Genomic DNA, 26,897 nt, shown 5'->3' with positions numbered 1-26,897 from the left:
GGAACCTGCCTCCATTTAAATGCCAGGCACATAGAAAGGGAGAAATGTGTCTGTTCCTGGTGCCAGGGGCTGCAGGAGTGCCCCAGGAAATCAGCCAAACCTCCTAGGTGTGCGTTTTCACATTGTCACCACCTAGACCTGAACGTTCCTGCCTGTCTCTAACTAAACCTGTGTGTTATTTCTAAGTGGTTTACAAAAAAAAAAAAAAAAAGTAAGAAAGTGCAAGGTCCTGAAGCTTTTCTTTTTCTTTGGGTTGGTCTGTGCTTCCACTTAGAAAAGAAATGAGGAATGCATATATTGAAGGATTTTAAGTATTACTTTAGGGAAATTAATCCAACACTCTTGCTGATTTACCTTACAGATAGTTTTGTCAGCTGCTGAGTCAGGGACACAGCCTAAATATAAAAACATTTGCTTGGAGGGTTTTTTTCTGTTTGTTTGGTCTGTTAAGGTGTGGGGTGTGTGTGAAGTTTAAATCAGACCTTTGCAGTTGGACTGAGGTTTCAGAGCAGCCCATCTAGCCTGGCTTAGGTTTGCTCAGCATGCTTTTAGAAACAGGAAATAAAGAAGCATTTTCTGACACTTTTTTGAGCTCCCTTACACACACTACTTCCACTTTTTGCCTTACAAAAGCAGGCCAGGTAATTAATTGTCTGCTGCTTTGATTTTGTTAGGGATTTATGCTACTCAAGACAGTATTGTTTTCTATTTAGCAAATGGTGCAGGAATGAGAAAATTCCCGGTTTTAAAATGTTTTAGATACTTATATTTAGAAGTTCCCTCAAAACAAAGCATCTACAAAAACTTGTTCCACCTTCCCAGTGGCCTAAACTTCATTTTCAGTCTGGCTAAGGGTAGTATTGCAACCCAGCAACACTAATTTTGAGATTGAAACAAACAGTTTAAGGTTAAATGTGCCCCTTTCTGTTTCAAACTTCAAATGTTCACATCACAGTTACATAATGTTTCTGAAACATTTGGAGCCCAAGGATTTTAGGTCTCACTTTCTTTTGATATGTGGTTGTTTTTTTTTTTTAATAAGGGAAAAGATGCTTTTTTGAGTACTGAAGATTAAGGTGCTGCAAATAACTTTTTCAAAATTATTCATGAGACTTGAGGCTTTCCTTGCACCTTGAAGCTGTGTTCTTTCAAGTGTCTCACGTGGTGTTCCATCCTCTGCTGCTGAAGCTGCCTGAACTTCATATGCAAAGAGATCAGCTTTGTGAAATGTCTGCAGCCTGTCTTCATTTAAAGAAATGTTCTAGTACATGCTGTTTGAAATTGTGGCATACTGCTTTCTCTAAAAGACATCCTTCCTAGCTGGCTAAATCCTAGAGTACAGACTGTAGTGCCCAAAAGTTGCTCTTGTTAATCGCTCAAAAGTGTTTAAAAGTGGTGTTAATCACTTAATGCACAGTGATTAGAGTCCTGTTGATAAAATAATTACTTGTTCTTTGAGCAATAGAAGAAAATCTGGCAAACAGAACTAAAATGTTTTATAACTGTTATGTCACTGTAAGAAAAGATATTTATAAAATGCTGGAACCAAGATTTTACATAATGGTAGGCAAGGACATTCCTAAGTCCAAGTCCATAAATCATGGTTAGTAATAACAGAAGTCTTTTTCTTTTGATGAATTACCTCCTGTGAGCTGATTAATTGTCTTTAATGTCTACTTTATGCTGTCATTTCATAGTGTTTTACATAAACTGTTTTTTCCTCTATGCCACAGTTTTTCTCTCTCAATATAACTTTCAGAAAGTAGCTGGAGAGAACAGTTGAAAACACATTCCTTTTACAACAAATACTTCTTTATGTACCATTGCACTTCTTCATTTGCAAGTTTTTTCAGCCCATATGTTATCAAGATTATTGGCTTTGATTCAGGCTCATGGCTGTGAGCTGTATTCCTTTCACAATGTCCCAAAATGTATTTTGTGTCATGACCTGGCCAAACTGCCAGTAACACAGAGTTGTGACTTGTTAACTCTCTTGTCTCCTGACTGGGCATTTAATAAATTTGCTACACAGATAAAAGTAGAGCTACTGGCAGCAATTTTCTTTGATATCCAGAGGAAAATGTTGCTCCCTGTCAACTCCTTTGACACACTTAACCTGGAGCAAATGGGAATACTGCATTCCCAAAAAACAGAGATTCCTCATTCTCTGAAAATCGTGGAGGGAAACATTTGACTGGAGCAGTTGATCCTGACTGTTCTGTCTCTGAATATCACTTTAAATTGAAATACACTGCCACAGAGATGTTGCTTTTGGCAAAAACTGCCTGGATTAAGTTGCAAGGCAATTTCAATAAATGTTTTTAGGAGCAAGTGGTGTGATTTGCCAGCCTACAGGAATGTATAGTATTGTCTGCCATTTGAGATGACAGGATTCAGACACAGTTGGTTAAGATTCATTTAGCACAGTCTTTAGGTCCAGTATTTCACTGATGGGAAATTTTATGGAATATTGCTGCAAAAGTGACATTTCTGTTTTTGTAAAGGAAGGTATCAGCTGGAGGATGTACTTAGTCATCATTTATGCTGCTCCACAAGCAAAAGTACACCTGAACTCCTGTGATACTTTAGAAGAATCAGGAAAGTACTTAATAAATTATGTAGGAAGTAAGGGAGGGAGAAATTATTTGATGTGTCTTGGGGCCATCTGTTAAGCATTAACCTTTGAGCCAGAAGCAGCCACATTGGCCCATTTGATAATGATAATTTACTGTGCTCTTTGGCCAGACTGTCACTCACCATCTTCAACATGTTTCTGTAGTTCAAAATCTGCTTTCTTGTAAGCCTGAGCAGACATCCCAGAATGATCTTCCAGAGACCCTCCATTAATTTTATCACTTTCTGTTTTCCTCCTTACGTCCAGTTGAAACACTCCTTGTTTCAGATTTTTCCTGGTGGCTCTCACTGTCCTTTACTTTCCACCGTGAAGAGCATGGCTGTCCAAAAAGTTCCAAGCTAAGAGCAGATCAAAATAATCAGCTTTTGTAAGTAAACGAGTATTCAGTAGTGAAACAATTAGCACAAGGAAGGTGGCTCCTTTATTCTGCCATATTCCTTCTGAACTTTGAGTATTTATTCCCTGTTCTTTACCTTCTTCTCTTTTGTTCCTAGCAGTGGTCCTCCTGAAGGCCTGCCACTAATCTCTGATTTCAGAGGTGTTTTTAATCAGTAGTTTCAAATGAATTCAGCACAATTCTCCAGCAATCCCAACTTCTCTCTGCCTTTCTTACACCAAAGGAGTTGCCAGAGTAATTACAAATCAGGAGCTGCTTTAAAAGGTTATTGAGTGACAGATGTGGCTACCATTATGTTATTTAAAAGCTGAAGCACTTAAGTCAAGGAAATAAATAATTAAGAACTTTGTGTCATTTACAACATATGTCATACACTTGTAGAATACAAAAGAACACATGAGCATGTCTTTTTTTAGTAACCTGTGGCTAGTACAGTTCTTTTGGTATTTAACTTTTAACTTCAACTGAGGAACTTTGGAATGAGAAATACTAAGGCTACTTTTTTTGTCCAAAGTTTTCAGTTATTATTTTTTGTCAAGAGTTACATGTTTGTAAATGTAGTTTAACAGAAATACTTTATAAAACTTTTACTATGCACGAGCTGTTTAAAGTTGTAGTTGTGATTGGTATTTCTGTATAGTTTTCATGGTTCTTTTTCAGTAAAATTCTCTGAAATTTGTCTCTGTAGACATGCTGGAGAAAATAGTGTTTACTTAGGATCAGAACTGGTATTTTTGTAATTAATTATATTTTAACCATGTATCAGATTGATTAATGTTCCATGGAAATATTTATCTTAGAATTTTCTAAAGATGCTGTCAAGCAAACTAGCTGTTAGAAATACAATTTGCTTTACATTAAGTAATCTGGTTCATAATACTCCCTTGCTGTGTCCATAGTGTGTATTCTTAATGATAAAGACATTATTCAAATTACAAATGATGTGACAAGACAAGGTTTTCAAGCTTCCAAACCAGGGGGTGAGAGTTGTTCTTAGCTCAGTCACTCTGCACTTTTATTTACACCACATGAAAAGTGTAAGTGAAAACAATTTTATTTTTAATTCAAATGTTTCTAATTTGTCAGTATGCACAGAATCCCTCAGGCCCTTCCCAAGAGTTGAGTAATCATCATTAGCCTTTTCTAGCACTTGACCTAATCAAATATTGAGATTTACAAACACAAAGGTCTGGTGGGAGACTTGAGTGCAGAGAGCACCCATAAACCTGGCCCCAGTTTCCTTGTCCCTGGTGATTGCCATTGACTGCTCTGAGCCATTATCTGTTTCATTAATAGTTTTTTCTTTGGGGCTTTCTGAGTCCATTACAGTCCCTTCCCCTGCTCTGAGAACACTCTTAGCAGAACTGAGAAGTCCTTTTTCCTTGGCTTGATTCCTTTTAAGGTACATAGATCATCTGGGATCTGAATGCTTGCTTAGCACAGGAAATGAGGTCTTACCAGCACTGCCTTCTCCAAAGTGAAATTTGCTGCTCAAAAATGCAGCAGAGTCAGAAGATACAAAGATACTAATGTGCAAAAAAGATAAAAGGAAAAATTATTGCATAATATTTGGTATAAAATAGCACTGGCACATTGTGTTGTCAACAACTCTTCAAAATAAGGAGGTTCAGAGAGAGGGAAACCATAAGTAAAAGGTCCATGCTATAGGAGGATTAAAAATCCCAGTAGTACTTGCTTAAGTCCAGTTTCAGTGGAGATGCAGAATATAAGGAATGGCACAAAAAGATGAGCAGTGGTTTCTCTGTTACCATTTGGGGACAGAGAAGTGAAAGTGCAACAGAATATAAATTTATAAAAGGAAATAATTTAGTTTTAGTGTGGCTGTATATTGAAGCCAAGAGCTTTGGAAGATTCAGAAAGAATCAGAGATTGCTATGGAGGATCAGAACATCCACAGTTACTGTGGATTAAAAGATGCTGGAATATAAGCCATCATGTTCCAGGACATTAGATAACCTATAAAACAACAGGATTTACAAAGAAATTCCCTAGGAGCAGGTGTCCACTCTGAATTATTTAGTTTCCTCCTCTGGAACATCTCCTATTGGGAACTCAAACTCTGATACCAACCAAACTCATAATTCTCATGCTGTTGGATTTAGGCAAAAGTATATAAAGCAAGCATTTCTTCTTCCTGCCCAGGTGTAATGTCTGTTTTACCAGCCAGAAAAGGACAGGTGATTGGACTGACCAGATCCTTGACTGGCTTTATTGACACTCAGGATTGCTGGCATTTCATTATACACTCTTCTGTCTGTATTCTTTTTATTGTCTCCTGTTTCCTTCTAAAACAGCATCAGTGCTCTCACGTTGTGTGACCACATCCTGCTGCCTTTGTTCCTGCCCTGTGGCAGAACTGGCAGAGCCACAGGCAGTGTGGTAGCCAAAACCCCCCTGTAGTTCCAGTGACACCCCAGGTGAGCGTGGCTGCAGGCTGGCACCTTGTTCTGCTGCAGAGGGTGACAGAGGGGTAGGGCTGGGCCATGAGAGAATTCCAAAATCTGCCACAGAAGGAGCTCACTGGCAGGAAACCAGGGTCCCAGCTGATGCAGGCACAAATTTTGAGCAGCCACGTTCCCAGCATAGATTACATATATATATATATATATACATAATTATTTTATATTTGTTTATATCAGGGTTCTCAAGCATATATTCTCATCCTTAGATCATTAACAAAAGGCTAGATAAACACAGGGCTAGAATATATTGGATATACAGGAGTTTTGGATCAAGGCTCTTGGATCAAGTCCTCTCTTGATGCCTTAAGGGGGAAATGATTAAGTTTAGCTTTTATATTTTTCAAACTCTGTACTGCATTAGTGGATAACTGTGAACTTTATATATAAAGTGTTACAAGTTCTCCTCCCAGCTCAGCCACACAAAACAATCCTTTTCCAGCCCCAGAACCAAGGACACGCTGCAGCTTCAGCCCCAAAAAGTGCAAAGAGCAGCGAATTGGGGAGAGAATCTGGGAGGGTGGGAACCTGGAGCTGGGATTGGCCAGTGAACCCCAAGATGGAAATGGAACAAAACTTAGAAAAGTGTGAGAACTCGTGACTCTTGAGTCCATCTTGGGTGTAGCCACGGCCAGGCTCTTGTACTGCCCAGGGTGCATCCCTTGAAGGGTTTTTAATAAATCCCTGCTCTATTCCTTTAACTCTGTCCAGCCTCTGTTCCAGGCAGCCTCTCCAGGCATCACTCTTGGTTGGGGAGAGCACTTCTGTGTGTCACTGTGTGCTGTGTGTCACCCTGTGCTGTGTCAGTGTGTGCTGTGTGTCACTGGTGTCACTGTGCACTGTGTGCTGTCTCACTGTGTGCTGTGTTTCACTGGTGTCAGTGTCCTGTCTCTCACCTGTGCTGTGTGTCACTGTGTGCTGTCTCACTGTGTGCTGTGTCACTGACGTCCCCGTGCTGTGTGTCACTGTGTGCTGTGTCACTGTGCACTGTGTGCTGTTTCACTGTGTGCTGTGTGTCACTGATGTCACTGTGCTGTGTGTCACTGTGTGTCCCTGTGTGCTGTGTGTCACTGATGTCACTGTGCACTGTGTGCTGTCTCACTGTATGCTGTGTGTCACTGCTGTCCCTGTGCGTTGTGTGTCCCTGGTGTCCCTTTGTGCTGTGTGTCACTGGTGTCCCTGTGCTGTGTCACTGACATCCCTGTGCTGTGTTCACTGTGTGCTGTGTCACTGACATCCCTGTGCTGTGTTCACTGTGTGCTGTGTCACTGTGTGTGTCACTGTGTGCTGTGTCTCACTGTGTGCTGTGTGTCACTGTGTGCTGTCACTGTGTGCTGTGTGTCACTGTGTGCTGTGTGTCACTGTGCTGTGTGTCACTGATGTCACTGTGCACTGTGTGCTGTCTCACTGTATGCTGTGTGTCACTGCTGTCCCTGTGCGTTGTGTGTCCCTTTGTGCTGTGTGTCACTGGTGTCCCTGTGCTGTGTCACTGACATCCCTGTGCTGTGTTCACTGTGTGCTGTGTCACTGACATCCCTGTGCTGTGTTCACTGTGTGCTGTGTGTCACTGTGTGCTGTGTGTCACTGACATCCCTGTGCTGTGTTCACTGTGTGCTGTGTGTCACTGTGTGCTGTGTGTCACTGTGTGCTGTGTCTCACTGTGTGCTGTGTGTCACTGTGTGCTGTGTGTCACTGTGTGCTGTGTGTCACTGTGTGCTGTGTCTCACTGTGTGCTGTGTGTCACTGTGTGCTGTGTCACTGTGCTGTGTGTCACTGTGTGCTGTGTGTCACTGTGCTGTGTGTCACTGTGTGCTGTCTCACTGTGTGCTGTCTCACTGTGTGCTGTGTGTCACTGTGTGCTGTGTCTCACTGTGTGCTGTGTGTCACTGTGCTGTGTGTCACTGTGTGCTGTCTCACTGTGTGCTGTGTCACTGTGTGCTGTGTGTCACTGTGTGCTGTGTGTCACTGTGCTGTCTCACTGTGTGCTGTGTCACTGTGTGCTGTGTGTCACTGTGTGCTGTGTGTCACTGTGTTCACTGTGTGCTGTCTCACTGTGTGCTGTGTCACTGTGTGCTGTGTGTCACTGTGTGCTGTGTGTCACTGTGTGCTGTGTGTCTCACTGTGTGCTGTCTCACTGTGTGCTGTGTGTCACTGTGTGCAGTGTCTCACTGTGCTGTGTCACTGTGTGCTGTCTCACTGTGTGCTGTGTCACTGTGCTGTGTGTCACTGTGCTGTGTGTCACTGTGCTGTGTGTCACTCTCACTGTGTGCTGTGTCACTGTGTGCTGTGTGTCACTGTGTGCTGTGTCTCACTGTGTGCTGTGTGTCACTGTGCTGTGTGTCACTGTGTGCTGTGTGTCACTGTGTGCTGTGTCTCACTGTGTGCTGTGTGTCACTGTGTGCTGTGTGTCACTGTGTGCTGTGTGTCACTGTGTGCTGTCTCACTGTGTGCTGTGTCACTGATGTCCCCGTGCTGTCCCCAGCTGCAGATCTGGGACACGGCAGGCCAGGAGAGGTTCAGGACCATCACGCAGAGCTATTACCGCAGCGCCAACGGGGCCATCCTGGCCTATGACATCAGCAAGAGGGGCTCCTTCCTGTCCATCCCTCGCTGGATCGAGGATGTCAGGAAGTATGCTGGCTCCAACATCGTGCAGTTACTCATTGGTGAGTTGCAAATGGCACTGCTGGCTTCCTGTGGCCACAGCTTGTGCTTTTGGTTGAAGTTAAGGTGTGTGTAATAGACTGACTGGAAATTTCACCAAAAGAGCTGATTCACCAAAGCAGAGATGTTTTACTTTGATTGACTTCTGTTGGGAAGTAGACAACTTTGCATCTCATTTAATGGAGAACTGGGATGCCCAGGATTTCCCAGTTCTGAGGCACAGCTGCTGTGGAGTCTTTTCCTTTTTTTTCCTTTTTCTTTTTTTTCCTTCTCCTTTTTTTTTTTTTTTTTTTTTTTTCCCTTTTCCTTTTTTTTCTTTTCCTTTCTTTTTTCTTCTCCTTTTTTTTTTCTTCTCCTTTTTTTTTTTCCTTCTTTTTTTTCATTCTCCTTCTCTTCCTAAGCTGCTAATACAACAGCAGTACCATTCTAGATTTCCCTAGAAATCAGCAGACATCTGCTGTTTTCACAAAATGGTTTTAACTTCCATTTCTAGCCTATTCTCTTCTGTTAGGGCCTACAGCCACTCTTCAGTTCCTTGTTCTGTTCTGTATGGGTAATACAGAAATACAGGTTGGAAAGGGCTGGGGAGATGAGCCAGTCCAAGCTCCTGCTCAGAGCAAGGCCAGACTCGGGTTGGTCAGGACCTTTTCAGTCACATTTTGAAAATCTACTGAATGGAAATCCTTCAGCTTCCTTGGGCAACCCAGAACCTCCTGCCAAACACTTCCTGTGGCACAAACAGCCATTAAGAATCTCTCTGTTGTTTCCTTTCCTTGCAGGTAACAAGTCTGACCTAAGTGACCTTAGAGAGGTTCAGCTGGCAGAAGCTCAGAGCCTGGCTGAACGCTATGACAACATCATCTGTGCCATAGAGACCTCTGCAAAGGACTCCAGCAACGTGGAGGAGGCTTTTGTGAAGATGGCCACAGAGCTGATGATGAGGCATGGAGGGCCCATGTTCAGTGAGAAGAGCACTGACAGCATCAAGCTGGACAGCAAAGACGTTGGGGAAAGCTGGGGGTGTGGTTGCTGATAAGAGCTAGCTGATATCCCTAACTTTACTGGAATTTAGATGGTGCTTCACCCTAATGCTGAGTAGCATGGTAGCCATATTCTCCTCCTCCTCCTGTGAAACCAGCAATTTTGTAGAAGTTAGACACAATCCTGTTTGCTTCGGTGTCTTATTTTTAAAAAGGGACTTTGGAGAGGTGGTCCTAAAGTCAAACCCTCTGAAAAACTTACTCAACATTTGCCCCCACCTTTTTATTTTCTGTAACCTTCATACGAGTTACAAAAATGGAGGAAGTGACTTTGAACTTGGTGTTTTGGGGTGGGAAGACATTTGTTTGGGTAAGAGACTGATGCAAGCCCAAAGGTCTGAGCATTAACATGGGGCTGGTGGCAATGGAGGTCACTTTTGGAATAGGCAGTCTTGACAGTGTCTCTTCAAATCCTCAGCACTCCACAGCGACCAGGAAGTGTCAGTGTCTTTGATAATGGTGTTTCAAGGGCCATAATAGCCAAGATTTTGATTACAGGACCAAATAGCAGTCACCTGGCCTAGGGCATGTAAAGTGCTAGTTGCTGTTGGAGCAGGCCCAGGGGGAGCTTCTTTCAGGTTTTGTTATCATTTGAGGTTGGTGTTTTAACAGAAAGCAAAACCAGCCTGAGCACTATCACAAGCAGGGTTGGACCAGAGTGGTGATTTAGAACAGCCTTGAGGAGAGGGAAGATTTCATTTGCCTGCTGCTTGCACAGTGATAGCTCCTTTTTCCCAGTGGAAGCATCACTGAGACTTTGCCCTCAGGTCTCCATCATTTCATTCCACAACTCAAGACCTGCACCACTGGAAAGAGGAACTGGAGAAACCTTGAACTGACTGTAGCCAAGATCTCAAGATCTCTTGCCATGTGCCTAATGGTCAAATACAGGGTTCATTCTGGTCAGACATTTGATCTCATGTTACCAGAGTGCATAAGTGGATTTGATTTTTTTGTTGGTTTTGTTTTTTAAACCATCTCTTTAAATACCACATGGGCATATAATGGGAAAGAAGACCTCAGAAGAGCTGAGAACTGGATGACTGCAGCTTCTTGGCTGTGAGAAGCCAGTGGCTTTTTGAGTGGTTCCCTCCCAGCTTTGTACCCAAATGTTCCCCTCTCCCTATCACAAGTTACTGGTTGCTTTTCATTTCTTGAAAACACTCAGCAGGAAAAATCTTTCACAGTGGATCATAAGTCTTCATAAAGTAAAAAAGAATTCATGATCCAGTTCTTTCAGATGCAGCTCTGTAGAGTGTCTTGTAGATGTAGCTGAGGTCCTGGTGGATTCCTCTGCAATTACACTCTCAGGCACCTTACAAAAGTGGATTTGCAAAGAGAGCAGGAGCAGCAATATTTTAAACTCTGCAGATAAAGCAAAGATGTTCAAGGATGGCAGTTGATTTCTGCCATCCTGGTAATTTGAAGGAGCTTACTTTTCAAAAAGCTCTCACTTGAAGTCACTTGACTTGGAAAAATCCAGAACAAAAAGGACTTGAATTCTTTTGCTACTAGGCCTGCACCAGTTTAATCATCCAACATATCCAGTGTCATGAAAATTAGGAAGATTTAGGAAAGGGCTAATGGATACCAATTTTAATACTATTCATCTTCCTGTAGCAATTATTCAACCATTCTCTGCTCTTTCTGGTTTTTTAAGCTGTGAGGTAGATAACTGAGGAGTCATGTGTGCTTAGTAGCCTGTTTGCTTCTATCTAAGGGGTTAGTTTTCAAATTTTATAGTTATGAGAATGAAAAGGCCTTAAATTTTTCAACTAGTATAATTTTCACAATTGTGATATTTTCTACAGAAGGGCAGGCTGAGCTGCAGTTCTTGGTAGTGTTTTTGGATAGCTTTCCAGGATATTCCTACTTCCAAAGATAGTAGGCAATAAATGTTCAGCTAGACATTTGGGGATTTGAAACTGGGAATGGGAATGAAAATGGGAATTTTCCAAACCCTAGAGTTGTTGGTGTATTTATTCCCTATATTCTGCTCTCAGGAGAAACTCTGAAGACAGTCCAGGCTAAAGCTCAGTGCTGGTGAATGCTTTTCCTCCTGGTGAGATCCTTAAGGTACAGAATATTTGCAAACACTTGACTTTCTGTCATGAGCCATTGCAGTTTTTACCTGTGGGTCATGGTCCTGCAGCTCTGCTTGAACAGGGACCCCCAGATGAGCTCAGCCCCCACTGCCTGCAGGACTAGTGCCAAATTATTTACTGCTGACAAAAATCCACATGCATTTAAGAACAGTGTTGCTACTTCTCAGACTGAAACCCATAGTTTACTTAGTAACTCATCTTAAAACTGGAACAAGAAGCAAAATGAATATAAATTCTGCTTCCAGTGCAGCCAGTGAATGACTGTGGTTTTATAGTAGATGAAGAATGGAGGAATTATTGATTCATTTTCTTTGTTTTGAAGTTTGTTTAGTGAGTAAGTAGAATTAGACCAGGCACTACACTTTTCATTACAATTTGCCTGGATTTTTCTCTTAAACTAGGCTTGAAGGGTGAGGCTCTGTCTGCAGGCCAGTCTGTTCAGTCAGAAAATGTGCAATACAGCAGCAGTGATTAGTTTGCTGTATTTAAAATGAAGGACCAATTCCAATTAGTTTTCAGTTTCCTGCATAAAACTAAAACCATGGATTTAAATCAGTTTTAACTCTTGGCTCTTCTGTGTTGTGACAAGTGGAGTACAAGTTTGCATGCCCTCCTAACTGAACAAAAGAAATAGAAGACCTGGTTTATTTTTAATTTATATTTTTTTCAGAAGAAACCTGAAGATTTGGTTTATTTTTTCGGTTAGCAGCTGGTGGTGCTTAAGCTGTCAGTAAAAGTTTATTTTTATTACCAAACCCTTCCCTTTTTTACTGCCCTGCTGAAGACTTTATCAAACCTGGGACTCACACACACCTATGGAATTGAGGCATTAAAAAGATTGTTGGTTTAACTCCATTAATCCTATTGAAACCAAAAGGATATTTGGGTGAAGAGAGTGAGGAGCAATAAACCTGTGATTTATGGGTAAAAACCTGAGTTTCAGCTCTCAGGGTACAAATGGGCAGTGATGTACATCAAGTGAATAATGCAGGAGTGCTTGTTCAGAGTTCACAGCATAAACATTTGCCAAGAAATCTGTTTACTGCCAGTTGAACATTAACAAGACTGTGGTGCAGTAATTGCTTTTAAGCAGATCCCCTTGGCTGATCATGTATTTGCATTAGTATTTATCATTTCTTTTTGGCAGGACCAAAGTGTGCAAAAATATTACAAAAGCACAGGAGGGGACATTGATTTCTGCCTTGTAGCACTTGGGAGTGGAATGCAGAGGCAAATACTGAAATGAAATAATCAGCAGAATGTGGTTCCCAGGAGCCTTTGTTACCCTTTGCATTGATTTTAAGCTAATTTTATCTCCAGTTTGTCATCCAGTCCATCATCACAGGTGGAACTTGTACAAATATTTATAATTATGTAAATATAAAACCAAATCAGTGTTGGCCCAGAAACCTGCTAACGTTTGCTTTGCAAAACAAACCTTGAGAAAAATGAGAATACTTAAGAACAGAGGAGAAGTCCTGATGATTTTCTTACTCTTACTGTCCTGGAAAAAAAACGGTTTTTCAAAGGAAAAAACCTAAATGAAGCCCAGCTAAAACCACTAATAGCTTTCCTATTAGCTAATACTGATAGATTTCCAAGAACTTCACCCAAAGTGGAGCTCTTGCTCCTTTTGGGTGCCTAGACTATTGTACATGAAAACAAGGGTTTGGAGGATTGTCCTTTGGACACAACATGCAAACTTGTCTTGAAAACTTGAAGACATTTTTTTAAAAGTGAGCCAAGAGCTGAATTTACACAGAAATGAAAGCTGCAGGCAGATGCCTCTCAATGTCTTCAAAAGCATCTCGGTACCATTGCAAGTAAAGCACAAAACTTGTGTGGAAGTGATTTTTGCACTAAAGGGAAATAATGATCAGAGAAAAAAAATCATTAATATGAAAGGCAGAGCATCCTGATTATTCTGCATTTTTCATGTTCATTTCCTATTTCAATGCTGTGCATAAGTAAGATTTTTCCCTTTATAAATGTTATTAAAATAGATAAGGTGTGAAAAGTTGTTTGATACTTGACAAAATCAATGCTTTCTTAAGAGAGTGATAATATTGATGAGGAGAATAACTTTGCTGATGAGGTTTGGTGGTGCAGTGTCAGGGATTCCCACAGAGTTATGCTGGAATGGTGGGAGGCACAAAAACCATTCCCAAACAGGGGAAGCCAGTGGGGACACCAGACCGTGTCCTGCCAGACAGAGAATAGATCCAGGCATGTCCTGAGCAGAAGGTGAATTTAGTTCTTTGTGGCTGTGTTTAAAGATTTCTGTTTCAGGTTTCTGATGGGCAGATGTGCTCTATGCTGTCAGCCAGCTTTTCCCTCTTCTGTGCCTCACTTGCTGAGATCTGACAGGTAAAAACCCCACAGCTGCAGAGCAGGGAGCATCCCAGCCAGTCTGGCTCACACACACCTCCTGGGGGGAAGGAAGAAAATCTCTAATTCATATTGAATTCATTCACTGCATTCCAAAATTATTTGAGGGGTTTGGGTGATAACAGTGTTAAAATGGTTCTGCATTTTCTAGGACAAATCTGTTGCTTTTCAAGGTTTCTTCGAGAGATGCAGGCTGTACATTTCTAATCATCAGTAACTATTTTGCTTTTAAACTTTCTTATCACAATACTGACTAAATGATTTGGAATATGAGGAGACAAGGGAGCAAGCTTGCATACTACGGTAATTTTTTATACTTTACCTTCATCTATTTATGAATTTATTATGAAAAGTATTTTTAAACATGAAACCTGCTTTTGTTGTGAATTTTAGCAAAGTAGTGGATACATTGTACTGTGTATCATTAAAAAAGGTTTAATTAAAGTAAACATTTGGCAATGAATACCTTTTGTTGTTACTTTATGCATGTACCTTGCTGTGGTATATGATCAGAAGCAAAATCAATTTTAAGAAATTATGTATCCTATCCTACACATGATATTATCTAATCTACTCTTAATTAAACAAATGGTGCTGAACTAACTTCCTCTTGCCCTCCCAGATGTCCATCACTTCCAGAAATGCATGCACTTTCAATTGTTCCCACTTAGCAAATTCTCCAGCAGAGCTGGCAGGAAGATGAAGAATGAAACCCGAAATGCTCAGTGTTGGGAAGTGCAGATAACTTTTCCAGTGCTTGCAATTAAGTGTGAACAATGTAGTTACAACTGTACCTCCCCAAGGGAACATTTAGATCCTGGGTTTTATTGAAGTGCTGTAAATTAAACACAGCAACACCCCTTTCTTTTTGCTTGGCTTTCTAATTGGAACGTCAGCAGATGGGTATTTGTGATGCACAGGGGCCAAATATTGAATTACTCGGTTTGCTTTGTCTGCTGCTTCAATAACAGCCTCAGGTAGCAAAAGAGGAGCTGTCAGTGCAATGGCCAGGCTCTAGAGCTGGCTCCTCAGAGTGCTGGGTGGAGCTGGATATGTCAGTTAATTCCCTTTAAGGACACATTTTTACTGCTGAAGCATTGTGGCTGTGACTGCCCTGGCACTGGTGTGCTGCAGAGTCCGTGTGAGAGGGAAATAATTAACAACACCCTGCTCTTGGGAGGGACTGACCTCGATTTTCTCATGGCTTCTACACGTTTATACTGGAGATCCTAAATCTGTGTGGGGAAAAAACAACTTATTTCCTTTTAATGGCTTCTTATAAGTGCATGTGATGAGCACTTGGAAATTGTTTTCCATTTCTGGGAACTTTCCCTGGAATTATCTAAGAATGTGAAATAGTTTGGATACAAGAGCTCTGCACACACTACATTTTTCATTTTCTGTGGTGAACTGACCTTTCATTATGTAGCTTGTGCCTGCAAAAAAAACCAACAACTCTATTTTTTATAGTATAGGTTCAATGAATATTTTTTCTCCACATCTGTGGGCAGGAAGTTAGCTGTAAAACTAGCAGAAAGGATTTTCCCAGATAAAATTCCATAAAACAAGACACCAATCCCAAATCCTACTGAAAATCTGATTCTGAGATTCTTACCTGTACAACAGGTGCTGCTTCTGCTTTGGGAAAAGGTCAATAACTAAATCAATAAATAAATCAATGACCTGCTGGGTGTTAAACTGTAAGGCATGATCCCAGATTCCAGTACTGGATTCTGAGCTGGGCATACAAAACCAACACAATGCAAGGAGGAGAACTTTTAATTAAGACCAGCTGAGTCCCAGGTGGCCTGAATGAGACAAATGAAACCAATCCTTACACCAAGTAAACCCACTTGTTTGGAATCTGCACTCCTCTGCTTTGTTCCCAGAAGTGACCACAGAAACACTTTACTGAAACCTGTAAGTGTGCAGCCTGTTTCTGTCAACGTTGAAAACAGGATCTGTTTCATCACCCAAGAACTCCTCCTTGTCTAGACAAAAGGTTTTAAGGCACACTGTCAGATATGCTGTGATATCTGTCAGCACCCATTTCTGTTCAAGTTACAGAGCATACAAGCTCACCACTGAATATCAGAGAAATTCCTGTAATCCCAGCTTCTCCCCTTTACACTGATGGAAAGGGATTTCCACCTCTTCTGGCAACTGCCCTCTGTGTGTAGTGTTACCCAGGTCACTATCTCTGCTTTCCTTTATTTCCTTCATCTGCTGCTTTTTCAGCATTTTGGCTTTTTGAGGCTCTGCCAGTCAGCAAGCTGGAGTTGGTCCATGGAGCTGGAGAACCTGGAGCACCCTGAGGCTTGGAGAACTGCACTGGGTAAAGGGTTTTACATTTCACTGGTGATGTGGCAGAAAAAGGACTGTCTTCCTTTTCTGTAACCACATTTTATGTTAATGTTTCCATGAGGGATGAGGTTGAAGAGGTCTATATACAGTTCCTTCATTTTGAAGTGTTTATCCACATTGCAGAGAAACAAAAATGGAAGAAACAAATGGAACATTTTCTGTTCTTCAGCAACTTCCAGCATTTTTTATTCCTTGCTTCACTGATTCTGGTCATGTTAGAGAGTTCTGCAACAGGCTTTGGTACTGAAACAATGTGACTTCAAATCATGGTGACCTTACAAAATTAGAGTCTTTACTTAGATTTGGCATTCTTTGCAAATACTTGGTATTTTACAGGAAAAGTGCTAAAGAAACAGGTTTGTTGTACCAATAAAAAGGCAAGTATGTGCTGCTGTAAATACTTTTCCAGTGAAGAAGCAGGAAATAAAACTTTACAGAGCAGTGTCCTGACACTGGATCCAGACACTGAAAGCTACTTGGGAAACATTACAAGAGATGAATCAACAATCCTGACAGTGGAGAGGGGATTACAGTGCTTTGCAAACAGAGGAAACAACAACAAAGTCTGACTTCACAGCAGCTGTGAGCTCTCAGAGCTGCTGTTGGGATAACAAGCAATGAAGGATTTGGCCAGGAAGTCATTCTGCCAGCCCTGCAAGAACCTGGGAGAAATGAACACCCAGGTTTTTGTCTGGACAATTTCTAATTTGCAAAAAAATCCTAAAAAAACCCAACCCTAAAAACCTGACTAGTCCCTAATGTGAATTGATCTTTGTGTGTAAGTTGACTTTGGTTTTAAGACAAATAATTGGGTTATGCTTTCCAATCTTATGTCACAAGTACAACATAAATTGTGTTATAACAAATAACACATAAATATTTTCAAAGACATCTTTGGGATGAAAACTTCAGAAGTATTTTACAAAAATAACAAAAAATAAATTATTTTTTCTTTTTAAATGAACAGCTATAAAATCCATGAACCAAACAACATATAACATTGACATGAGATGAAATATATTACACTAAAGGCCAGTTAATTTACCACAGTGGTATGAGGCTTCAAGTAAATTAGGAGGCACTTTTTGGCCAAGCAGTAGTCACTGATTCAGTGGAAAGTCCCAACTCACAGGAACACGTGAAATAAAACTGCTAAAGCTTTCTAAGATTCTAAATAAAATAGTAAAAAAACAAAACAAAGAAAAAAAAAAAGGTGCAGATGGAAAGGCAAAAAGGCCACAGAGGGCACCCCAGGTCTGCTGCTTCCCTTCCAGGACTGTGGAGTTCCAACACAATTAAGGCTTCACACAGCAGAGAGGAGCAAAAAACTCCAGGGACATGGGAAAAGAGACACAAGGAAAGGCAGCAGGAAGGGAGATGAGAGCAAGTCCAAAGTGGACCAGATGGAATCCACTCTGAAGGGAGCAGGCAGCACTTGCAGAGTGCCAGGCACTGACACATGTTGTGCTCTGTACCAGCCCATGTGGAATGGACTGAGTGAACAGCACCACAATCTGATATCCTCAACACCTAAAAGCTAAATCTTCCAGCAATCAAAAGGAGGTACTGTCATAGAGGGACTGAAGTAGCAGTACATGATGGGCTGCTATGAAATATTGCTGTTGAAGTACCTCACATAACAAAGAGGAAGACAGTAATGGGCAACTCAAGCCCAAGTTCACCTATTTAGAAGCACTATAAAAAGCATTATTGGTATTTAATATACTTGACACACACATGTATACCTAATAGAAGAATACCTAACAAGCATACCTAATAGAAGACTGTATTAATTTAGAGGTTAAAAAATTTAGAAGGCAGCACTGTTGTAAAGCACAGTGTGTTTTGGGGAAGCACAGCACTGAGAGGTCCTTGTGAAACCAGGTCACCTCAGTGAGGCGCAAAGTTCTCCAGCTGGAAGACCAGGTCTACAGCAGCATCCACATCGGGCACGATGTGATCGGGCTCCACCAGGGCGGGGTCGAAGCCGAAGTCCCGGTGCCCGTGGAAGGCGGGGTGGGTGAGGCTGTGGCTGGGGGCCGGGGGGCTGTAGACGCCGGTGCAGACCAGCACGGACGTGCAGCGGGCTGCAGCTGCACGGGCCAGCTCCGGCTCCCAGCCCAGCCCTGTGTCCGTGCCCGTGCCCGTGTCTGTGCCCGTGTCCGTGTCCGTGCCCGTGTCCGTGCCCGTGTCCGTGCCCGTGTCCGTGCCCGTGTCCGTGCCCGTGCCCGGCCGGCGGCGCTGGCAGCCCGGCCCGCAGCGCTGCCGCAGGTAGCGGTCGTACAGGTTGGCGCCGTACACATCCGTCATCACATTGTCCCTGCGAACCAGAGATGCGGTCAGCGCTGCAGCCTCAGGGCCACGACACATCCTCACAGCTCCCACCGAACGGCCGCTTGTGTGCTCTGCACAGCTTTATGTGGGAGCGGGCAGACAGGGGAAATCCAACCCTGCCGCGGTTTTATTGCGCCATTCTCATGAGCGTGATCACTCTCCGTGTTACTGACAGAGGTGAGGGGACAGAAAATAAATGTATGAGTAGCCCATGAAAGCTGCTTATTATATGTCCAAACATCTTGGAGATTCTGGAACAGTTTAATACAATAGAGCTTTATCTTCTTCTCTGAAAAGGATTCTATGATGTGGCAGCACACACAACAGCATATGACCAAACCTAAATGACCTCAGAGATAATGTCCAGCTCTACAGTCTCTAACTGTCCTTTGCTCAAAGGCAATTTGTATTACACCACTAAACCTAGCAGAATAAACAGCCAGGCAAACTCTTTTTGTTAGATTTACACAGCCTATTCAGAAAAGAAAAAAAAAACAGGAGAAATCTTGCATATAAAACACCTTTTGTGCTGCTGTAGAAACTACACATAAAAAGAAGAAAGCATCATTAATTTTTAAGATGAAACATCATAAAAAATATACCATAGCACCAAGAAATTTAGATGGTCTGAATGGTAGGAGAAACAAGCTGGTAAGAGTTGAGTGTTTTTCCTGGCTGGCATTTACACTGTGTATCTGTCAGGCTCAGCACACCTTACCCCACAGAACAGAGGGTCTGGGATTTCCTGCTGTACCTGCCAGCCCCAGCACACCTTACCCCACAGCATAGAGGGTCTGGATGGGCTGCTCCCAGCTCCTCTGCAGGGCCTGGGCCTGGATCAGGTGCTCTGCATACTGGTATGTCAGCCTGCTGGGCTTGCCCATCAGCGCCTCGTACTTCAGCTCTTTGCCAGTGATCTTCTTGTAAATGTTCTCCAAACAAACCATGAATGTTCCATGTCCAAACCTACACAGATAAAAATCCAAACCATGAATGCTCCATTCCCAAACCTACAGCTATAAATCCAAACCATGAATGTTCCACCCCCAAACCATGAACATTCCATCCCCAAACCTACACAGATATAAATCCAAACCATGAATGTTCCATGTCCAAACCTACACAGATACAAATCTAAACCATGAATGTTCCATCCCCAAATCTACAAGGATATTAAATACAAGCCATGAATGTTTCATGTCCAAACCTGCACAGATAAAAATCCAAATCATTAATGTTCTGTGCCCAAACTTACAGAGATATAAATCCAAACCATGAACATTCTGTGCTCAAACCTACAAAGTTATAAATCCAAACCACGGATGTTCCATCCCCAAACCATGAATGTTCCATTCCCAAATCTACACAGATACAAAACCAAATCAAATTGCATGGATTAAAAACACCAAACAAGGCTTTTTATTTCATGATTTTTTAGGAATAAATCATGTCCTGCAACTATCAAATTCCCCTCAGCATGCATCACTTCTGCAGCTGGTTCACTGAAAATTAAGTGCTGATTAGATGAACAGTAGACACCACAATAAACCAACATTACTGGGATGGCACAACAGGTTTATCTAATTTTAAAATTGCTCACTGGAGGTATCCTGGCTGCCTCACTGTAGCCTGAAGCCATCTCACATATTTTTCCAATGTGCCAATTAGAGATGGCCTTTGCTTCCAAAGACAGGTATCTGAGCAGATCTTTGACCCAGGACTGAGGCAGCAATCCAGCCACAGTAACAAGTTTCTATTTCAAATTACTGATGGAGGGAAGGGAGGAGAAACAAATCTATTTAAAAAGTACCTTCTACTGAAAGCAAAATCAAATAAAACCACTTTAAGAGATTTTGGCACCTTGCTCTGTGTGTTCTACTTGTTTTTTTTCTTGTGTTCCTTAAAGAGCTTGCTGCATTGTGCTCAGCTCAGAACCACTCACTGCTTTCAACCAGCAGGGTCAGCTCTTTACCCTACCAGGAAAAGAGAAATACCAGAGAGGGACCTAAGGAAATGAAACAATGGCCTTGATAATTTTTTCATTTTTGCCTTTGAACCAAGGTTCTGAGGCCCTCAGGAAAAAACCTCTCTTTCTCCACTGGTCTGGGAGTGAGGAAACAAAAGGGTTCAGAGCTTAAAAGCAGCTTTTCTCTTTTCTCTTGAGTAACTAATTTCCTGGATGCAATAATGCAGCCAGCAACACAGCAGCATTAGCTGGAAGTGCATTAGATGTGCTGCATTCACAGCCAAGCCCTGCTGTGAAGCTCCATCAAGCATTCTGCAATCTGGAAAATGAGGAAGCCCCAAATAAATGCCAATTACATGAATAAAGCACTCACCTTGGGGACTGTGCCTCAGCCACCCACATCAGGTCCATGTTACAGGCAAGCACAGGAATGTGAGGGTGGTTTTCCTGCTGGTAGGGATTTCCAGGATAGCCACTGGTCAGCAAAACATCAATGATCAGCTGCAGGCTGGTTTCCCATCTGACTGGCTCCCCAAACAACACCACAGCTGTGAGAACCACAGGCACAGAACAGTCATGCAACTGCAAACAGCACTGAATCTCTGACACTTGGCCTAAAGAGGCCAATAAAACAAGTAATTTAATATAGCCAGGACCTGATCAAACAGTCACATTAATTTAGGGGCTTAATTAATAGTCACATGCCCAGCCATTCATAGAAAATCTCAGAAGTAACAAGACCCCACTGTAAAATCTACAGGTTTAGGAATTTTATTTTACAGGTGAAGTCTCCCCAGATGTTACAACACTAACTTCAAAACTGTATTTTTAAGTCTTCCATAACTTATGAGTTCTCTGTTTACACACAGTATTTAAATACACCACCACAGATGTTGATTTGTTCATCTTAAAACAAAATTCAGATGCTGCTTTTAAAAATTTCTTAGGTCTCCAACAATAATCTGACATGGATTTTTTTATATCCAAAGGTCCAATTTCTACTTTCCTGTAGTTCAGATGAGATGAGAGTGAACACAAGACCCTTCTCATACTACAGCTCCATCCAGACCACTTGTAATAACAATACCAATTATTTCTGATTAATGAACATCAGTTCATGCCTCCTTTTTGAAAGGAGGGCAACAAGAGCCTGTTAAAGGCAGAGGAAAAGGAAAGCAGACCTCATGTACCCTTCAAACTTCAAAACCCACTGTTTGAAAACTGCACACATTAAAAAAACAGCTTTACAACACATGATGTTTTCAAATTAATGAAAGATGTCCCTAACAAAGAAATTTCAGGATTGCCTCAGACAAACTTCTAAAGTGTCCAACAATCTAAAAATAATTTCTGAAAATAAAATAAAATAAAATAAAATAAAATAAAATAAAATAAAATAAAATAAAATATTTCATTTATTAATGGATAGATGCAAGTTAAATAAAGATAACTGACCCTCAATCTTGGGAAGCTCCACAGCAGAGGGGGACTGCAACAAGAAAAAAGTGAAAGTTTTCTACAAGATGAAACATCTCTTTTTAACAGAATAAATTCAAGCACAGCTCCCACTGCTGCTCTGACAGGAAATGCACTCTATACTGGTATACACCTGACATCAGATCACTCACCAACTTGTGTTTCCACTCTGAAGTGACATCTCTGGCACAGGGACAGCAGTGACTGTGCTGTGCCTGCACCAGCCTCCTGCTTCTCCTGAGCTGCCTCTGGAGTTTTTAACTCCAGTTGTTAAAATTACTTGTGTTGCAATTTTAGTTGTTTAATGAGTTGTTTAAATTACTTGTGTATAAAAGCATGGATGTTTATTTTTCCAGGAGGAGTAAGAGGCCTCCAGTAGTGCCAAGACATTTGAAATATAGTTTTTGAGATGTTTTTCTGCAACACTTCTAATAAAGAATGCACTGTATAACATGTAATATATTTGCCAAACAATTGAGAGTTTGCACTTCATTATTTACTCACTGTGGTGACCAACACTTTAACAGGTTCTTGACCTTCCCCATCCACTTGGGTGAGGAGCCCAGAAAAAGGTGACACAGCTGAGTTATGGATTCTGTGAGCCACAGAGAAGGTCCTGATTACAGCTGGGGGAAAATCACTTTGCAGGCTGGCCTGAACATGGACAGCACACCCAGCTACTCATTTCTTTAAATTCTGCACAATTCAACTTCACTACACCTATTGCTGGCATTTAAATAGTGCTATAAACATCAAAAGCAGTCCTTTGAGGGAAAATTATTTATCTTCAAAGCATTCACTTACAATCAAAGCAACCTCACGGCTTAGAAACAATACCAACACAATCATGTATTCAGGGAAAAGCTTATGTTATCTTCCACACTTTCTGAAGAAGATAATCAGCTTTCCAGTCAGATTTTACATTAGGTGTCTGTATTAGATTGTGAGTTTTCCTGCAACAGCAGGTTACAAAATCAAAGGCTGGGTTAAAGAATTACTGCTGAGAGAAAAGAGTCGTTCTTGAGAATGCTGCAATAAAACAAACGAGGAAGCAGAAAAGCAAAGTCAAAATACAATGTAAGAACAGCAGCATTAGCTTGGGAGTTAAATATTGACTCCTGCTATAGGATGCCATGCAGTGAGCAAACAGAAAGGTTGAAAACAAAAACCCTCCACTCACCAGGACGCTGGGTCTCCTGTCATGGTCAACTGCATCGAGCAGGGGGCGTTTCTCCCGCAGGGTGTCAATGGTGATGGGCTGGCAGAAGCCAAGGCTGGGACACACCCGCTAAGGACACACAGGAAAGCTGCCCACAGGAAAAGGTTTTCAAACTGCTAATGCCACTGGATCCATTTAAAGGGATTCAGTTCACAAATTAGTTAGGAATGAAAGCAACATCAGACTTTTCCCTCTGTGAGACAAAAAGGTGATCGTCCCACTGCTGATAAATGAGAGACAAAGCTCTTCTATTTTATTTTCAGTCCTCTCATCTGCTTCTCTCTTAGCCTAGCCTAATGAATTTTGACCATTAACTGGAACGTTCCTTCAATACCTTTTTCTCAATTTTGTACTTCAAATAGAGCTTATGCTTAAAAGCTGCATATGCATGTTTACAACTTATGATTTACACCAACTTTAAAGAAAATCCCACTAAAGGAAGAAGTGCAGAAGGGACTTAATGGAAGCCTGAGCAAAGCTTATGCAAAAGTTAAGGTTATTAAGTTACAGTTTGAAACTTTGATACCACCATGATATCAATATAATTCAAGTTTTTTGGGCACTTAGTGTAAAAGCAATTCAAAACATAAATTTGACATCATACTAGGAATAATCATTACTATTTATTACTGCATTTGTAGGGTTAAAATATTTGATTTTCACTTCCTCCATAGGATCCCCTGAACCCGATTAAGGAAAACACTTTGACAGAAAGTTGTTGGTATTTTAAACCCTTTTTTAAAAGATACTCTTGAGCAATATCAAGAAGTGGTCCTTGTCCAGACACCAGAACACATTTTTCATGATAACGCTTGAACATTCGCAGAGGACTGTGTGACATCATCACTTGGTCTTGTGAAATCTGTTTGGGATTTAAAAACAAAAGGAGTCTGTTGTTTTTCAGAGAAGCTGTTTATACATAGATTCAATTAACAGATGTGACAGATTCCAGGAATTACAAATCAGCATTTTCTCCTTTCACAAATGATGTATTGATAATATGCCAGAAAGAAGTACCTTACTGACAAATTATCATACATACCCCTTTGCGCTCCCAGCTCTATTCAACATGAACAAACTTTTCTCTCCTAGTTTTATAAAATCACTGAATTAATTTGGAAGCAAACAGGGAAGGAGAATCAGAAGTGGTTCCAGTCGTGGGCCCTTTGCTAAACTGCAGCTCTGATTCAATTGTACCAGAAGATCACCTGATTTTAGTTTACATATCAACATTTCAACAGGACAGGTAGTAACCAGTAAGATTATTATCCTGGAAAGAAGCTCCTGTGAATCACTACTCACCACCTTTCCAACGAAATACCTTTAGCTTTGGAAAAAGCAGTGCCTTTACCAGTGGAAAAGCCATTATCTTTGAACAGCATTTTTTACTTTCAGCAAAGCATGTCAGGGGGCTTAAGGGAAAAGCAGACCTGATGAAGTGAGCAGCATTTATGGGAGATAAGACAGCTGACACGTTCAAGATGCTGATGAAATAAATGGGATTTAGGTGACTCACTGGAACCCCCAGCAGGTGGGACAGCTGGTCAGCTTTCTTCTGGCGCAGGCAGTTTCCTGCGTTGGTGACAAAGACCACGGGCACCAGGAACTGTCCCTGGGAGTTGACCAGCTTCTGAAAGGCTGTTCTGGCAGCAGGGATGGGGGTCTTCCCTCGCACCAGCACCCCGTCGATGTCAAAGAGAAAGCCAAAGGAGGGCAGCACGCTGAGCTGGAAGGAGGGATGGAATCAAAGGGTACGTTAGTTATGTCCTTACACATGTTTACTAGAGTTTGCAGCAGCTACAGCCCCTGAGAACAGACACTCCAGTGAGAGCAGGGCATCTATAACTGCACATCTTCATGTGCCTTATAGACACATCATCATGCTAAATATATGCTGACACAAGGAGCACCACAACTCCCTCTGCCTTATGCATGCAGACTCACAAGAGCTACTTTGCCTTACAAATAGTTACAGACTATTTCAGAAGATAGCAAAAAATTAACTTAAACTGATGCCAAGAAGTACAAAATACATGCTGCTGTGCCAGTGAGTCACACTTTAATGGCTTGACCCCTGAAGAATACTAACAAAATACACAAAAGTAAATTTTTCAGCAGTAGGCAGGTCTTGGACACAAGTATTGTACTTGGCTGCTCCCTTACAAGGTGTTTATGTAGTAAAACTGTTCTGTTCCCCAGGAGTTTGATTACAGCCAAGTGACTGCTGTGCCCCTACACATGGCTTCAGTCCTAGTTTCACACAGGGCAGACTAATTGGGAAAGTCAGCACCTCCTTACACAAAGGGGCTGCTCGAGTTACTAAAATCTATCTCCTTGCCTGCCTCTGAGGCAGTGAAGAGCTGGAGCTGGTGAGCCCTGGCAAGGAAAGTGAGGAAAGATGAGCTGTGTGATAAGGCCAAGGAGCAGAGACAGAGACAAAGAGAGGGCTGTTGAGCAGTGAAACTGTTACTGGATCAGGCTGCAAAAGGACGGAACAAAATCGATCATCTAAAGTTCATTTCTCTCCCGAGCCTAAAACAGAAACAGGAACCTTGAGATTTATGATGGGTGATGAAAAGGGAGGGGTTAAGGGCCGAGGCTGAGTGATGGGAGAAGAGGCACAGGAAGGACTGCAGCCATGGAGGTGGGACAGCCTCTGCTGCCGGAGCTGTCTCAGGGCACCCACAGCCACCGCGTCTCCGATCAGGAGGAGAAGAGCACTTTGCTGCTCAAGCAGCACTTTGTTCCACATCAATTATTCACCCGCCACATTCTTCCTGCGGCCGGGCACCGCACAGGGAAAGGCGCCGCTGGGAGGGGGGATGCAGCTCAAACAGCCAGAATCCACTCCCCTACACAGCCCGAGTTTATAACGTCAACACTGCAAATACATCGCATTACCATTCAGTTAAATTAGGCTAGGTTTTTGTCTTTACATGCAAGAACTCCCCCTGAAGCCCTCTCCTCTCTCCTCTGTAGAATCATCAACCTTTTAATTTAAAGAACAAAACCGCTGAAGTCCTGGTCTCACATAGCCTGCACCCGCTTCAGGAAGGCTATGTCAGAAATAACCCGGAGATGCTGCTAAAGGCTTGCAAATAAATGCACAGCAATCTTCCCAGACTTTGTGAACGGATACACGAAGCTGCTGAAACTATAGTGGTATTGGAATAATTTTGTAGCAGATGCGATTCTTTACGTTAATTTTGCGACATATAAATAAGAGATGTATAGATAACAGATTACAAATGGGAATTTCACAGTGAGTAACACGAGCAGAAAGAAAAAGTATTACAGGGAGGAAAAGAAAACACTAAGGAAAGAACTGGACATATATATATGATAGATATAATGATAGATAGAGGTAATGATGTCAACAGCTCTGTTTGCCTTTTGAGCCTAAAGAAAGTTGGTGACAGGAGCGCTGTGCCGCGCTGCACAGCCAAAGGGACGGAGGGAGCCGGCAGCGCTCGGAAGGAGTTTCCCTCGCTCGCTCTGTGAGACCAGGAGCACCCGCAGCCCCAGGACGGGCGTTCCGGCCGGCAGTGCCCGGGAAACCCTTCCCGGCGCCCGGGGGAAGCGAGGATGCCCCGGGCATCCCCGGTGCGGGCAGGGCGGGCGGCCCGGCCGCGCTCCGCCGCTCCCCGCGCCCCTTTCGCTTTCGCTGCGCCCCGGCCCGCCCGCCCCGGCCCCGCTCACCGCGCTGTGCCCGCTCCGCTCGGCCAAGGGGCCGCACGTCCCCCGGGGCGCCGGCAGCCGCGGGCGGGCGGCCCCGAGCAGGGCGCGGAGCGGCGGCAGCGCCCGGCGCATGGCGAGCGGGGAGCGGAGA

The 26,897-nt window shown here is 42.4% G+C and overlaps 2 protein-coding genes across 2 annotated transcripts in view; one reads left to right on the top strand and one right to left on the bottom strand.

Annotated features, from left to right (window-relative positions):
* RAB43 (RAB43, member RAS oncogene family) overlaps positions 1-14,172 on the top strand; it is a 15,507-nt gene extending 1,335 nt beyond the window's left edge. The window contains exons 2-3 of the mRNA XM_056501586.1: positions 7,995-8,178; positions 8,956-14,172. Coding sequence (XP_056357561.1) covers positions 7,995-8,178; positions 8,956-9,209 — 438 coding nt within the window. The 3' untranslated portion in view covers positions 9,210-14,172. The remainder of the gene's footprint in view (positions 1-7,994; positions 8,179-8,955) is intronic.
* On the bottom strand, positions 11,982-26,897 carry LOC130258320 (haloacid dehalogenase-like hydrolase domain-containing 5). Its single transcript, XM_056501583.1, has 8 exons — positions 26,768-26,897; positions 24,585-24,794; positions 23,818-23,930; positions 23,030-23,123; positions 21,829-21,862; positions 20,747-20,921; positions 19,185-19,373; positions 11,982-18,393 (listed from the first exon to the last, which is right to left on the bottom strand). Exons 1-8 carry the CDS (start codon positions 26,876-26,878, stop codon positions 17,964-17,966), a joined length of 1,356 nt encoding a protein of 451 aa, XP_056357558.1. The 5' UTR covers positions 26,879-26,897; the 3' UTR covers positions 11,982-17,963.

Source organism: Oenanthe melanoleuca, chromosome 12 (genome assembly GCF_029582105.1).
Source record: "Oenanthe melanoleuca isolate GR-GAL-2019-014 chromosome 12, OMel1.0, whole genome shotgun sequence".
NCBI classification, from domain to species: domain Eukaryota; kingdom Metazoa; phylum Chordata; class Aves; order Passeriformes; family Muscicapidae; genus Oenanthe; species Oenanthe melanoleuca.
This window is presented reverse-complemented; position numbering and strand designations above follow the sequence as displayed.